General features: G+C 56.0%; 1 protein-coding gene and 1 pseudogene across 1 annotated transcript; one reads left to right on the top strand and one right to left on the bottom strand.

The window, feature by feature from the left end:
• Window positions 1–59: 59 nt before the first annotated feature.
• Window positions 60–6601, bottom strand: LOC148214305 (kunitz-type serine protease inhibitor textilinin-2-like). The gene is made up of 4 exons (XM_088153245.1): window positions 6353–6601; window positions 4388–4549; window positions 1153–1293; window positions 60–220 (listed from the first exon to the last, which is right to left on the bottom strand). The coding sequence occupies exons 1-3, from the start codon at window positions 6429–6431 to the stop codon at window positions 1154–1156; spliced, it is 381 nt and encodes a 126-aa protein (XP_088009371.1). The 5' UTR covers window positions 6432–6601; the 3' UTR covers window positions 60–220; window position 1153.
• Window positions 6430–14194, top strand: LOC148214304 (uncharacterized; annotated as a pseudogene).
• The last annotated feature ends 1806 nt before the right edge of the window (window positions 14195–16000 follow it).

Here is a 16000-nt window from a genome sequence, read left to right as displayed (position 1 = left end):
AAGGTGGGGTGGGGAAGCCTCCAGAGGGGCAGAAGAAGACACCAGAGACTGAGAGGGAAGCCAGGACCCAATACCTTTATTGCAAGCAAGGAAGGAATGCACCCTGTGTGTGCTTTGTGGGGAGGGTCTCCATGGTGGCCGCAGGGAGAAAGGAAGGTCTTTGAGTCACGTTGGTGCACGAGACACAATTAGGAGAGGCCCAGTCTCCACGGAGAGGGTCCTGGGAAGAGAAACAGAGTCAGGTATGCGGTTCTGTCCAGCACTGTCTCCTGCGCTGCCCAAGTACTAGCTGGACCCCTAGATCAGCCCCGGAACTTCTCTTTCAACAAGGGAGAATTCAAAAGATGGCTCCTTGGAGCACATGCAAGGCTGTGTCCAAATGAGGACCATCACCGAGTGGGATAGAGAACCTCTCTGAGAGTCAGAAACCAGGGTTTGAGGTTTGCCCACCTAATCAAGCCATGGATCTCCATGTCTGCGGGGCTGGATCTCCCTGGCGGTCTCTGCCCATCCCACCAGAGCGGGTAGGGTTGGCACGCTCCAGGGCCCTTCCCTTTTCCGTTGCAGGCCCTGCCCTAGGGAACACCCTCCCCCCGAGATCTGACAGACCCCCGCCCTTTTAACCTCCCGAAGACCCCTGAGGACCTGGCTCTTCCCCCAAGTGTTGGGATAGGGGGAGCTCGGAGCGGGACGAGGACCTGGTGGCGGCATCAGGGAAGGGCGGTGGGGCAGCAGAGCCAGTCCTCTTTGGATGTATTGTTCCTTTTATGGTTGCAGACACTGTTTTCTTCTTGGGTTGAAAGCCGCCCAGAGTTAGGTTTTGAGATGGGCTTAAAGGTTTTGAATAAAGAACAAATAATGCTAATGTTGCCTGAGGGCCCCCTTTCCCCATCACTCAGGAGCCAGAAGAAAAGAGGCCCGCAGGTGGTGAAGGGTCGAGACAGCTCCGAAAAGCACAAGGCCGGTGGCTGCCGACCGATGGCGGCATGTTGGGAAGGGCTGCCCAATGGCTTGATCAGGTAAGCCTACTCCTCCCAGGAGAAGCCTTTTGCACGCTCCTGATCTGCTTGGATCCCGTCCATGGTGGGATCTGAGACCCCCGACAGAGCAGATGGATTGATCAAGGAGTTAAACAGGTGCAAATGTCCTTACCTTAGACGGGATCCTTGCAGGCCCTCATGCAACCATAACGGCAACACTTCTGCTTCCCAGGACATTTCCAGTCGCTTGTACAGTACTCTACACAAGGAGTGGGCGTACCTGGAGGTGGCCGGGGACACGCCCCAGGCTTTTCTGCAAAACAGAACATCCCAGCGGTTTGTGGTCCAGTGCGGTTTTGTTTTGTTTTATGTTAGCTTATTATGCTGAACTGATGAAACAAAACAGTATTAAGGGATCAATACATGAGTGTTTCTCCTTTTAGTCTGGCGTAAGAATTCTTCTAGCCAGCCCCCACGGCTGAGCAACCCACAAGTCTTGAATTCTCGGTCGATTCCGGATAGCCAAGAAGAACACGTGCATCTTTAACATCCAGTGATTGATCCAGACTCATGCTAACAATCCTCCTGAAGTTACTTACCAATGCAACTGTAGTAAGAATGATTGTATAAATACAGGTAGTCCTCATTCAGCAACGACTGTTCAAAGTTACGACAGCCCTGAACAAGGAGACTTATAACTGTTCTTTGTAACTGCGGCTGTCACAACGTCCCTGCAGTCATGCAACTGGGATTCGGGCACTTGGCAACCAGCATTTCTGAACCTTCCCTGACAGCTCCCAAAAAGCAGTCAACGTGGAAGCCGCCAGGAGGTTGCAAATGGTGACCGTGTGGCTGCGGGACGCTGTGCCCACGTGGGATTCGCCTCACAACCACAACTACAACTGCCACAACTGCCATTGTAAGTTGGCAGAGTCACGTGACGTCACACTTTACAACCGCATCGCTTAGCAACGGAGTTGCCAGTCCCAATTACTGACGTTAAGTGAGGACTACCTGTAAATAAAGTCCAAAGCCACCAACCGCTGCCTGGTCACCTCTCCAGAAGGACGGGGATGGTAAGCAGCTGTTAGGAAATGTCCTCCGAGACACGCATGTGGGTAAAACAAAATTTATATCCCCGCCCATCTACCAGTAGGAGCTCTGGCTGGCAAGCAAAATACAGTACGTTAAAAGCAACCACTTAAAACGATAAACTTCACGGAGGGCCCAGTAACAGCTTACACCCATCCAGCAACCATCCCCTGCCGTCTGCATCAACACCCCGGTCCCGGTGCCTGGGCGAAAAGCCAGGTCTTCGCCGCCTTCCTGCAGCCCAGCGGGGCCGGGGCCGTCTATATGGGACCGTACGTGTGGCCCCCTTCTCTTAGATCCACGGCCCTCCCAGTTTCTTTGTGTAATTGGTTTACTAAACAAACTTATATGGCTGCCCGTCCACCAGAAGGAACTCTGGGCGGCGAGCAGGAATACAAACACAATATAGTCAGGACAAAAAGCCATTTCAAACAAAATAAGACCAACGAAACAAATTGAAGCCCGATAACACTGGCATTCATCAGTCAAGGTATGTGACGGGCGGTGTCCAAGTGTGAAATAGAAATAAATAAATAAAATAAATAAATGTGTGCAAAGGCCCTCCTGGCAGGGGCTGCCGATGCTCCAGGAGAGCCCCCGGCCTGAGCGCCAGCTCTTACCGGGGGACTGTCACCCAGGCAGGGTTAAAGATGTCAAAGGTGTGCTTATCTCAATTTAGGATCATTTTGGGGAGCTCCTGCAAACACAGAGGGGCTCTTCTTCCTGAGAGCTGGGAAATGGTCCCAGAGGGCTGGAAACTGAACGCCAAGTACTGGGAGCAGAACTGGGCGGAGTGGGCCCCGAGTGTAATGAGCACATCCTAACAGGGAGGAACTGATTGGAGATCAAGGGGCGAGACCCTGAGTGCAAAAACCAGTCCTATTCGAAAGACAGATCTTTAAAAGGCCAATTATAGCAAACCCAGAGAAATAGTTAAGACGAGTCCATGGGAAGAAAGTCTTAAAGGTCAAGAGGGCCCTTGAAAAGGGAAGCAAAGGTAGCTGAGTCTCAAGCAGTACCGTGCGTGACTCTGGGCACCACACTCCAGGAAGACATTCAAAGGTTGGGACAGAGAAGACAACAGAGATGACACAGGGCCTTCCGGACATGGCTTGTGGGGACAGGCTGAGAGCTTGGAGTGGCCACTCTGGAGAGAAGACAACTGAGTTGAGACCCCTGATGAGAACTTAGGAACATTAGGGGGTGCCCAAGGGAAGGTGATCAGGGACCCTTCTCCTGCAGACGCTGTTGTTTGCTATGGAGAGGCAAAACAGTCACCTCTCAGCTGGTGAGTTGAACTGCTTTTCCTGACCCTGCAGATGGTCGGAGCAGATGACCCTTGCGGTCTCTTCCAACAACCCCATGACTTCTTCAAGAGGAATGGGCCGACAAAAGGGAAGGAGAGCCGTGTGTAAAAGAAATGGTGACAAGGGCCGTGGCCAGATTGAAGGGAGAGTCTGAGTATAGGGCCCTGAGAAGAGCACTTCAGTCAGAACAGAAGGAAGGGGAAGCACGAAAGGTGTGGTTGTGGGGCAACGCTATGGGCTTCTGAGCCAGCAGGGGATCCAGATAGTGCTCTCCTCAGCCAAGTACAGAACCTTCAGGGAGGAGAGACGCGGAATGAGTGGGAGACTTCAGCCACCTGGATTGGGATGAGGAGGAACGCTGGCAACTTGTTGGCACCCGGCTTGGCTGGAGTACAGGGAGGGGCTCGGGGCAGGGGCTGGGCACGGGCCCTTCTCTTGGGCCCTTCTCATACTTTCTGAGCTGCAAACCTGCCGTCCTGCCCCACAAGGGCCCTCGAGGCACTGGAGGAGAATGGAACGGAGAAGATCTAATGGGAAAGGCGGTTCTCCACTGAGAGGGCACAACGCCTTCTATTTTAGAGGGGAGGAACACCGCTTGCACCTCTTATAGCAATAAGCCATCTTTTACCTTTGTGTGGCTTGTGGGGATATCCAAACATCCCCTGAAGGAAACCATAGTTTGTTTCCATGCAATAAACCGCTATATAACAGTGATGACTGTTTGAATCTATCTTGTACAAACTATAATGGGCACTTCATTATTTTTCTGCTGCTGTCTTTGCACGCACCACTCAACATCCATCTGGGAGGACCGGCAGAAGACAAGGGAGCCGGAATGGTGCTTCTCTCCCACTTGGCAGAATGTTGCCCAAGGTTGGGTCTACACTGGCCTTTCCTTGGCAAAACTTCATTCCACTGATCTTTGGGTCTGAAGCTGCTCCCTCTTTTCCTCCAACTTGGACTTCCTTGCCAGTGCCACCCAACCACTAGAGCCACTGCCCCCTTTACCTTCACAGGCGGAACGGCATTCCTCTAAAGTCCGAAAATTGTTGGCGTTTCCCTCACAGCCACCATAAATGAACAGCTTGCACTTCTGAGAATCTCGGTTGTAGAAAAAGCGAGGGAAGTAGCCTCTGCATGGTCCCCGGTCAGCAGGGAGGAGACATCTTTCTGTTGTGAAAAGAGGGTTTGTTGGCTTGGAAGGGAGTCCAGTGTAGTCCATCTCTTCTTAGAGTAGCTGGCATGCAAATCTCTAACATGCTTCCCCACCCTTGTGCTCAGCTCTGGGATTCTGGCATGTTGTATGTCCACCCCTAGGATCTGAGCTCCCCCCGCCTGCCAAACCTGAGGTCCTCCTGGACAAAGTGGGACTAAAGAAGATGGGGCAAGAGTGTCTCTCCGTGCAATCCTCTCTCCTTCAACAGACCGCAGCACATGCTCCACATGGAGACCATGAAGGCATGGCAGTACATACTGTGGGGGTGGGAGAGCCCTGGCAGCCGATGCTAACGGTGAAGTGTTAGACCCAAGCGGAGAAGAGGAAATGTCCCCACCTTCAAGCACGAGAAGACTAATCAGAGAAATAAGAGGGGGAAAAAAGAGACAGGCTTGTGGTATACTGTCACCTTTGTAATTGATTCACTTTGACTTTTGGATTACCAATAAAAGAATGGCGAGGAAAGCAGCAAAATTGGGTGGAGGGAGATGAGGATCTCAGAGCAACCCACAGAAAAGCAGATTACTCCAGAGATATTACAGAAAATATTTGAAGAGATGGGGAAGAATGTATCTGAATCTGTTAAAAGTGACCTGGCTGCATCTGAAGGGAGAATGGAAGAAAGATTTGTAAAGATGAAAGTGGAAATGAAAGAAGTTTTAAAAACTGAAGAACCTGTAGGACAATTGATTGGAGACGTAAAACAAATTGATGAGAGAGTGGAAATCTTACAGAGCGATGGAAAAGGATTTAGACAATTGAACTGAGAGAAAAAGAATTCTGCTTGAGATTCAGAGCAGTTCCAGAGGATCCTGGTGAAAACATTAGAGAAAATGTTCAACCTTAAACAACCTTCTGGAATGGGATGAGTATGATATGGAAGCTGAGGTAGATAACGTATTTGCAATCAACACACAATTTGCAAAACTGAGAGAGATACCAAGGGATATTCCTGTGCACTTTGTCAGGAAGAAGATGAGAGACCAAGTGTTACAGCAACATTTTAATAGTAGATTGAAGATTAATGATACAGGCATAATTGTATGTAAAGAGATCCTAAGCTGTATAAGAGAAAGGAGTTTTTTCCTTGACTGACAAGCTCAAGCAGAAAAAGTTGTCATTTCATTGGGATGAACTGGAAAGTAAATAAAACTGGAAAGTAAACTGGAAAGTAAATAAAACGAAACAGGAACAGGCCCGACAAAAGGGAAGGAGAAGCATGTGTGACAGAAATGGCGACAAGGGCCGTGCCCAGATTGAAGGGAGAGTCTGAGTATAGGGCCCTGAGAAGAGCATTTCAGTCAGAACAGAAGGAAGGGGAAGCACGAAAGGTCTGGTTGTGGGGCAGTGCTGTGGGCCTCTGAGCCAGCAGGGGATCCGGATAATGCTCTCCTCAGCCAAGTGCAGAACCTTCAGGGAGGAGAGACGTGGAAGAAGTGGGAGACTTCAGCCACCTGGATTGGGATGAGGAGGAACGCTGGCAACTGTTTGGCACCCGGCTTGGCTGGAGTACAGGGAGGGGCTCGGGGCAGGGGCTGGGCACGGGCCCTTCTCTTGGGCCCTTCTCATTCTTTCTTAGCTGCGAACCTGCCGTCCTGCCCCGCAAGGGCCCTCGAGGCACCGGGAGGACAACAGAATGTAACGGAACCCCCTCCCCTCCCCTCCCCTCCCCTCCCCTTTGTTTCATTTCATTTGCAGATCTCTCAGCAGCTCTTCCTAAATGGGGCCGGGCGATTTGCAAAGCAGGCCCCCCTTACCGTTTTGCCCCAATGAAAGGGGCAGCTCAGCCAGGAGGGTGAGGATACCCAGAAGGAGGAGGCCACGCACAGCCTTCATGGCGCTGCTCCGGCGGGAATGCAAGGCTGTGGCTGGAGGGACGTTTAAGTCCCGCTTTGAGGAAGTGAGAAGGGCCGTTGCATGATATGGGAAGGCGTGGGGATCTCTTTCTCATCCAACCGACTGTGCATTTTCCCTCCCTAGGTGGGGCAGATAAGCGTCATCTGTACTGGTGGAGGCCTACCGAGATTGCATTCAGCCTTCGCCCAGGGCAGAGCTGGCGAGCCCTCCGGCTACTGCTCCTTCCCGGATCCACATCCACTGCATTGCAGCATCGGTTGGCACATCGGAATTACAAATGGTGCCCTGGCTGAAGGCACCGGAAAGGTCACGCGCCTTTGTCATTGTCATAGCTGTAGCTCGGGAGGCTCTTGCAACATTAGGGGCAGGGTTTGAAAGTGATCCCCACCCAAACGCTGACCGATTTTGAGGGGGGGGCAAATCAGAGCTCTCAAGCTTAGCCCAAGAGGAGCTGAATCCTCACGTTCCTGCTTCCAGCCTGCGGGGATAGTTCGCCCCACCTTTCTCAACAGGCAGTTGCAGCTGGCAGATCCCTATTCCAGGGTGGGGCGGGGGGGAGACATGAACTTTGGCCACCGTTGCAATGCTGGGCTTTTCCTCCGTTTGAGGTCAACTGGCTATTTGTAACTAAGGTCAAGCCTCACTGTCTACCCTGAGCCTCTGGGGACTTCCTTCTAAGCCGGAAGAAGAAACTGGACAATTCAGGGTCCCCCCGAAATATTGTGAAAAGGGATTCCAGCATCCGCAGATGCGGTGCAGGCAGGAGAGGACAAACATGGGAGCTCTTAGGAGAGTCTTAGCCCCACTGCTACATATGGCAGGAATCGGGGCTGTAGACTTTCTGCCAATGTCCAGCAGCCAGGACACTGCAGCCCGGGGAAAACCGAGGCCCTTCTCACTAGTCCGGAGGAGAATCTGCTCTACGAATGTCTCTGCAGCCAGCCAATGGTGTTCTGGCCCCACTGAGCCCCGCGGCTGTGCGGGTTGCACAGAAGCCTTGGGCGACTCCAGCCCGGCTGCCCAGGCCCCTCCGCAGAAGGAAGCAGCCCTCAGGAGGAAGCCTGCCCGCTGGAATCAGCTCAGCAGCCCGATAGCCAGGAGAGCGGGAGTCACACCGCCCCCCCCCCCCCGCTTCCAACGCTTTGGCCTGGTGGCTCTGCTCCCATCCGGATGAAAGCACCAATCAATCACTTCTGGCCCGGGAGATGCCAGTGAAACCTGGAGGAGGGCAGTATTTCAATGCTGGCACGACTCGCCTGGATGGGAAAGTCCTTGGCACCGGTTGCTGGAGAGAATTGAGGGTTGGGGGAGCCGGCTCCACCCTCTTGGTGAGGCCAGCTATATAGGGTAAGGGGGCCAGCTTGGCTTCCTCCAGGCCCCTCCTGAGCAGCACTATGAAGTCCCAGGCCTCCTGGCTCCTTTTGGGGCTGATCGCGTCTGTGGCTGGACGAGGGAGGGGAGGTAAGTGGGTGCCTCCTCAGCTGCCCCACTGGAAATGAGCCCCAGAAGGGGGGGAGGTGCTCATGTTCCCTGCTCTAACCAGGGGCCCTGAATGCCCTCCCCACGGGCACCGCAGCTATAGGGGCTCTGAGCCTGGTTGCAGTGCCCAGGGACTAGCAGCCTCGCCAAAGGAGTTTCTGGCTGTGGCACTCCCCGTCCAAGTCCCGGGTTCTTCCTCTGGCATGGCAGAACCAGTAGCAGCAAGTCAAGAGGGCCCTGAGGTGGAAGAAAAGAGGGGGCAGGGACACACAGGGGGTGGTCTTTGGGCACTCCAGTCTTTGATACTCCAGTGGCATCAGAAGCCTTCGGAGAAGGACCAAGGAGGCTTCTTCTGGGGGGACGGAGGAGGAGGGGATGGGGGGGCCTCAGCCCCCGGGGTGGGTCTCCAATGAGGGCCACAAGGAAGTCCTCCCAGCCTGGGCGCCCCCATGAAGATGCCCATCTGTCCTGACATCTTCCGCCTCCTCTTCACAGCTGCCACGTAAACGGCCCGGGGCGCCTTCTGGTCTGCGGGGTCAGTCCCAGGGAAGGCTGGCTGGTGCCCCACGGGAGAGCCCAGGAGCCACCGCCCTCCAAGTGATACTGTCTCTCGGACGCCTCCTGTCGCGGGAGCGAGAAGTGCTGCACCCTGGGCCGGATGAGGATCTGCACGCAGCCTCCGCTGGGTAGGGGGCCTGAAGGGGAAGGGAAGCTGCCCCTTGGCTCAGCCCCCAGCGAGGGGCACAGTGCCCCTTGCCAGCCATCAGGCCGCACCCACAGCTGCACTCCCCTTGCGATCCCAAGAGAGAGGGAGGGGCAGGGGGGCCAGCAGGCAGTCCCAACGGTGCGCTGCCTGTTCCTTATGTACGTTTCACAAAGTCTGATCCCACTGTTGTGGCTGCTCTGGCCATACCCTGAGGATCCCCTGGCAGGGGGTCACAGCCACGGGTGCCCGGCTACCGCTCTGGGCCTCTTGGGGGCGAGGGCTTCCGCACACATCGGCAAAAGGCGCTCGGTCTCTCCGCCAGCTGCCGAGCCAGCCCAGCCTTTCCCGGGGCGGAGGGCAGAGGCAAAGCTGTTCCCCCGGCTCTCTGCTGCACCCCACGCGTTGGTGTGCAGCCCGCGGGCCAGTCGGGGACCGGCCCGGCCAGGCTCAAGGCTGAAGCGCTGTGGGGCAGGCATGCCCCCCCACACCCCCAGGGCCTGGGAAGGCTCAGCTCGGCTCAGCCCAGCATCTTCCTGCATCTGCCGCAGCCCGCCCAGGCCTGTGCCCAAGGAGGACGGTGCTCCCCACTGGGGGCCCCTGCTTGAACCGCTGCGAGGACGACAGGTGCTGCCCCCCAGGCCAGAAGTGCTACTTCACCGGCTGTTGCCTGGAGTGCGTGCGACCCGGAGCAGGTAGCCGCCCCTCGGCCCCTCTCGCAGGAGGGAACGTTCGGCAGCAGCCTTCCTCCGGGGGGGCTCCCCTCTGCCTGGGGGAAATTCCACCCCCAGTGACCTTCGGGCCTGGGGGGCAACGGCCCCACCTGGCTTCAAGGGAGAAAGAAAGAAAGAAAGAAAGAAAGAAAGAAAGAAAGAAAGAAAGAAAGAAAGAAAGAAAGAAAGAAAGAAAGAAAGAAAGAAAGAAAGAAAAGAAACAGAAAAGGAGAGGCCGCTGGACCCTCTTCCTTGCCAAGAAGCTCTCCGCCCCACATCCTCCCCAGTCTTTGCAAACGAAAGCTGGCTGGGGGGAGGCTGGGTGGGTCTCTGCCAGAACGGAAAGGAGGGATGCTCTGGCAGTTGGAGGGCATCCTGGGAGGCCGGAGGGAGCTAACAAGCGTGGGTGTTTTTGACCGACTGGACCCAGCGAGGGGACTTGCTTCGTGGCAGCAATTTTGGGCTCTCAGAGCCACAAACATCTCCACTGGTCCAAGAGAGCCCTCCTTTGCTCCAGGGGAGCGTGGCGGCCCTCTGGTGGCCCCCAGAGTGGGTCCTGCGGGGCACCTCTCTCACTCCCAGCCACGCAGCCACTGGCGGGAGGGGAGGCACCCCGACGGAAGTAGCCGCAGCGGGTCTGCGGCACCTGCAGATCGCGCCGTGCGCCGAGGTGGCCTCCAGGCCCCCCTCCCAGCTGCACCGAAGTGCAGGGCGAGGAAATGGAGAGCCCTAACCCTGCCCCTTCCCCGGCCCTGCCGCGTGGGCAGGAGATCGGGCAGGGGTGGGGCTGTCGGGTGCGGAGCAGCCTTGCCCACAGAAAGCGCTCCCGCCCAGGCTCTTGCGGCACCTGAACATGGTTGGTCTCCCGCCAAGAGCCTGGCTGACTGATTCATTTTCGATCCTTCTGCTTCTCCTTAAGGAAACCCAGCCAGGCTGTAATTGGCCTTGGGGAACCCTGGCCTCGCACACCAGTTTCTGTGCCCGAGGCCATGGCGCTCTCTGCCCCATTGGGCGTCTACCTCCTGATCCGGAGCCTTAAGTCTTCCTAGACATGCAGGGGTCTCCTTTATCTCCTCCGTGACCCCATCTAGACCCGTGTCTCTCAACCTCGGCCCTTTTAACTCCGCACGCCCTAAAGCGGCCAAGTCTGAGAAATGCTGCTCTAGACCCAGGTTGGGTTGCCGGTCTGTGGAAAGCAGGCAGGGCCTCGTCCGTAGCGAGCGGGGCATTTTTCAGCAGATGCTGTGGGAAACATCCAACCCTGGAGCCTCTTTTTATCCGTGTGTGCCTGGGCGTCAGCCCGGACTCCTGGGGACTCCGTGGGTCAGTCCGTGCTGTTTCCGCGGGGCCGAGAGAGGGCGACTGGCCCAAGGCCGCCCAGCTGGCTCCCGTGCCTGAGTCGGGACTAGAACGCCCCATTTAGCCGTGCGCCTTCCGTGACCGTAAAGGCTTCGCGCCTCTTGATCCCAGGGAGGACAGACCGGTTGAACTTTTCTGGTTCCCTTCGCACAACCTGCTGAACTTGGTGATGGAATTAACTCGTTTTCTGAGGCTGCATAATACAGTGAACCCTAAACTAAACAGAGTTGCACTTCTAAGCTACAAACACAACAACAAAAAACCCCAAACCAGAATTAATAATGACCAAGCTTGGCATGTTGTAGGAATACCGCTACTTGAGTCTCGAACTGACTTGTTGGGCGCATTACACCTCGTCTGATTTGCTCCCTTTCCTACGCTATTCCTCGGGTATAAAGAGCATCAGACCTCTAAAAACACACACATTGCTGGCCTGTGTCCAGGCAAGCGTCCCATTTTGCAGGCCAAGAGTGTTGTCCTCTTCTCTTCCTTTCTGGTCCGGCATCTCGCTTGTTGTTGTTGTTGTTGTTCAGTCGTTAAGTCGTGTCCGACTCTTCGTGACCCCATGAGCCACATTGCGCCAGGCCTTCCTGTCCTTCACTGCCTCCCTGAGTTTGCTCAGTTTCATGCTCATTGCTTCAGTGATGCTATCTAACCATCTCATCCTCTGCCGTCCTCTTCTCCTTTTGCCTTCAATCTTTCCCAGCATCAGGGTCTTCTCCAAAGAGATCTCCCTTCGCATTAGGTGACCAAAATATCTGAGCTTGAGCTTCATTATCGATCCTTCCAATGAGCAATCAGGGTTGATTTCCTTTGATTGACTGGTTTGACCTCCTAGCAGTCCAGGGGACTCTCAAGAGTCTTCTCCAGCAGCACAGTTCAAAGGCATCAATTCTTCGGCGCTCGGCCTTTTTTATGGTCCAGCTCTCACAGCCATACATTACTACTGGAAAAACCATAGCTTTGACTATGCGGATCTTTGTCGGCAAGGTGACATCTCTGCTTTTTTTGCATCTCGCTGGTCCAAGCCAAATCCCTCTTTTGTGCCGGGGGCACAACCTGGTCCCCGGCTTGGGCTCCCCGCGCGCCACACGTCCCGGTTGCTCGTGTTAGGCACTAGCCTTTGTTCATTCATTTACCCAAGTTTAGAGAACCAAATTAACTTGAGACGAGGCTTTTATTTAGCTAACAGAGGTTTTATTGGCCAAGGAACCTTCTGGATGGTTCATCCAACACCGTGGCAGGAGTGTTGCCCAGAACCACACCTTGCAAAGCAAACAACAAAGATTTTATTGGCATATTCAGATGTACTCAGATAGTACATCCCCTCATGCCCATACAAGGGAATTTTGGGATGACCCAGGGAGGAGTAAAGGTGGATCCTAAAGAGGTGAATCTAAGTTGAACTTTTTTCTTCTGGTTACCAAGGAAATACCTACCTCCTTATCTTTCTCTGGCTTTCTTTGTAACTTCTTTGGAATTCGGTGTCTCTGCCTGCCCGGTAGGAATCGAATTTATAGCTGACTTGTTCTGTCGGGCATCTGGCTAATTGCTTCTAAAGGAAATGGGGTGGGGGAATGCTGTGCTCTCTTGGAAGGCAATCAGGCATTCAACAAAGAGATAAGGTGGGGGAAAGAAACGCTGGGCTCTTTACAAATCAAGTTAATCCTTTGTAAATAAGAAAGAGTGCACGGTCACATGCATGCCCACACATTATGAGAGAGTGTAAAATTGTGTATCAAAACAATGCCCTTCACTCACAAGTAGCGACCGCGCTCCGAGCAGGCGGGCGCTTTGCCCCAGGTGCCAGGGGCTGCTGAATACCGCGGCGGGAGGCATTTCTGGGCAGGGAGGCAGAGGGGCTGCAGCCAGCCCAGCTTTGGGGCCTTGAAAGCCAGACAGGGCATGCGTGCAGGGCACATCGAGTCCGCCGCGGAGCCCGGAACCGCGCAGTGGGAGCCTCTCTCTGTCCCCAGGAGCACCCGGTGCTTGCACAGACCCAGCTGCGCCAAAATGCCAGGATCTCTGCAGGGACAACGCGGATTGCGCAAGGACGGAGAAGTGCCGCCCCACAGCCTGCGGCTTCCGGTGCCAAGGGCCTCTTCCAGGTGGGTCCTGGCTCTGCCCGTGCCTCCCGGGGCCCCTTGCCCAGACCTAAGGCAGTGCGGGCGAAGAGGCCCGGCAAGGGCCCTGCACTCCCACAGCCTTCCCACGGCTGCTTCGGTCCTCGCTCTATCGAAGGGCGTTCGGAAGGACGCAAGGCTGGGTCCTGCTGGATCGGCCGCGGTCGCGGCCCGTCCGGTCCGGCAGCCTGCTCTCCCAGCGGCCGCCAGCTGCCCCAGGAAGCCCGCCCGTCTCCCGGCAGGTGGTCTTCAGAGGCAGGCCCGCCACCAGCACGGCTAAGAGCTAAGTTCCCCACTGTTTCCAGTGGGAACGCTGGGAGAGGGGCCCCTCTTCCCTCGAGGAGAGGAGCATCCAGCCGACCCTTCCGGTCTCTGCCCCTCTGGGTGCGTGAAGGGGTCTGAGAGAAGGCCAGGCAAGGCCCAGCCACGGAAGGAGTTGCCAGCTTCTGGAAACAGAGGGCGAGGCCGGCCTTTCTTCATAGATGTCTGCATGGAGGGAGAAGGGGGGGAAGGCAAAAAGGAAAATGGGGGGGACAACTGGGTCATCAGTAGCATGAAGGGAGCCGAACCAAGCCCAGGACTCTCCTGCCTCACTAGCTCGCTTCCCAAAGGGGCCAACGTCCTGCTCGTTACACCTGGCTCGTGTCCCCAGGAGTGGGTCCCGACCACACGCCCCAAGGAAAGCCGAGCCAAAGCGGGCTTTCCTGCACGTGCCCGGAGCGCATCAGGTCGCGGTTGGGTAGCCTCAACAGCAACTGCTCTGGAGCAAAGCCTGGGCCAGGGAGGCTCTGCGGGGTCTGCTCAGAGCCAGACACCCAATAAGATCTCTGCCTCACTTCTCGAGAGAGACCCCAGAAGAGCTGAAGGGCCCCGATGTACCATAAGGCTGGGCTGGGGGCGGAGGCCGCTAAATGCTCTGGGCTTGGGCTGATCTACGGCAGAACCAAACCCCAGTGTGGATCCTCAGCGGCTTTAGGGTTAAACCAGCGTTTCTCAGCCTCGGGAACTTGAAGAGGCGTGGGCTTCAACCCCCAGATCCCCAGCCAGCCAGAGGCTGAGAAACGCTGGTTGAAAGACACCTTCAGGGCAAGCAGGTGGGGGGAGGGGGAGCCCAGGCGCTGGGGCGAGAGAGAGGGGCCGCCTTTCCCAGCTCTGCGGCACTCGGGCCTGAGGCTGCCTCCTGCGCTGCAGGGAAGCCGGGGCGTGTCCCTGGCTGCTGCGGGGCTCCCTGGGGCCCTGCCCGGAAGAGGGGCCGAAGAACTGCAGCCATGACTTTGACTGCAGTGCTGCTTCAACGGCTGCGGGAGGGTCTGCAAGGCGCCCGAGGAAGGTCAGCTGGCCCGGCTGCGGGTGGAGAGACCCTGAGACCCTCCCCTCCCACCCCGCCTCCGCTCCAGGGAGGCCTGGGGTCAGGAGCGCTGGCAGCCACCGGCAGACAGAGGCAGAGCAACTGGCCGGGCGTCTGGGCAGACTCTCCAGCCCAGCCTCTGCCCAGAGCGCCATTTCTTGACCTGGTGCCCCAAAGCTTCTGCCGCCGACTGAGCAGCTGAGGGCTGCAGAGTGTCCGTGCCACAGAATTCCGGGAAAGACCATCGTTGGTCAGGGTGGGCTTCCACGCCCCTCCTTTTCCAGAGGGGACCCCCAAGGAAGGCTTCTGAGGAGGAGCAGCGGAGCTCCTGGGTGGGTGGGACACGCGGGTGGCAAGTCTTGGAAAGCGGCAGCTGTCCTCTGCGGGGTGGGGCTCTTCGCGCTCTCACTCTAAGGCTAAAGGGAACCAGCACGGCGTGGCTAATAAGAGTTACCATCGTTAGCCTTAGTCTCACAGTCAGCCCAACGTTTAGGCTGGATTTGGCATTTTATCCCCCTATCGAGTCCTTCCCAAGGACCCGGGACAGGCAGATGTTGTGTGAGGGTGTGAAAGGTATCGGGCAGGATGGAAGCTCTTCCAAGGAAAGCCGCCGTTTGCAATGGACCGAGGGTGGCTTTGTCCATGCCGGGGGTCTTCAGGCGGTGCTCCAGATGTTTTGGGATTGCACCCAAGGCGCCTGTTACGCTTGGCACGACCTTTGCTCCCTTTTGCCACAGTCGTCCTCCTTCTATTTGCGGGTCTTTATATTCTGTGATTTTCTCCAGTTCTTCCTCTTCTCTTCTGCCGTCTCCAGGTATTGCAAGGTCCAGTGTCCACTGTCCACTGTCCAGACTGTTTTGTCTTTCTTATCCACAACGGTTGAGTCTGGGGTGTTGTGTGGCAGGTGCTGGTCTGTTTGAATCCCAGAGCCCCAGAGCACTTTGGCTTCTTCCTTTTCTATGACTTTGTCAGTTTTGTGGCCCCACCAGTTCTTGCAGATTTCCAATGCACCACGGTTGCTACTTTGTCATTTATTTATTATTTATTTATCAAATTTGTCACCGCCCATCTCATCGAAGTGACTCTGGGCACTTTACACGGAGATAAAATTCACTATAACGCAATATCAAAACAATCCTAAAAATAAATAGGTTCCAAGAAAGATGGAGACTTGGCAAGTAATTCCAGGGAGCGTCGTCAGGGGCTAAGCATGCCCAGGGACGGGTAGCGCCCACATCACGCATGCACACTGGCAGAGCCAGCTCTTTAAACCTTTTTGGAAAGCCGGGAGGGTGGGGGCCCGCCAGACCTCTGGGGGGAGAATATTCCAGAGGGCAGGGGCAACGGCAGAGAAGGCTCTCCTCCTGGGCCGGCCAGCTGACGTTCTCTCGCTGACGGGATCTGCAATATGCCCGCTCTGCCTGACCGGGGGGGACGGGTGGATATGATGGGGGTGAGACGGTCCCTCAAGTAACCCGGTCCCAGGACATGTAGGGCTTGAAAGGTGATAAGCAACACCTTGAATTGGACCCGGAAGCAAACTGGCACCCAATGCAGCTCCCGCAGCAAAGCTGTTTCAGGTGCCATCCTCCGGGCAACTAATATCATCTGCACGGCTGCATTTCGAACCAGCTGTAGCTTCTGGATACTCTTCAAGGGTAGCCCTACGTCATGCCGCTGTTTGTAGTCGGTCTGTGCGGAGGAGCGCGCCCTGCTGGGGCAGCCACTCCTGCTCGGCTTCCTCGCTTGGCGGGCGCACTCTGGTGCCGAAGGCAGGCCGAGCAGGGGGGCTCCGAGCCAGGCCCCCGGTGCCCGCCTCTACA

This window comes from Python bivittatus, unplaced genomic scaffold, assembly GCF_059951505.1.
Source record: "Python bivittatus isolate LINGU-HERP-01145 unplaced genomic scaffold, Pbiv_v1 ctg000700_np1212, whole genome shotgun sequence".
Taxonomy (NCBI): domain Eukaryota; kingdom Metazoa; phylum Chordata; class Lepidosauria; order Squamata; family Pythonidae; genus Python; species Python bivittatus.
Note: the sequence above shows the minus strand (reverse complement) of the source record. Positions and strands in the feature narration are given on the sequence as shown.

Coding starts and splice junctions, on each gene's coding strand:
- LOC148214305 (XM_088153245.1), bottom strand. CDS start 6,431: ATGAAGGCTGTGCGTGGCCTCCTCCTTCTGGGTATCCTCACCCTCCTG. Junction 4,550..6,352: donor CCTTTCATTGGGGCAAAACG/GTAAGGGGGGCC, acceptor TTTTCACAACAG/AAAGATGTCTCCTCCCTGCT. Junction 1,294..4,387: donor ATGCCGTTCCGCCTGTGAAG/GTAAAGGGGGCA, acceptor TCTGTTTTGCAG/AAAAGCCTGGGGCGTGTCCC.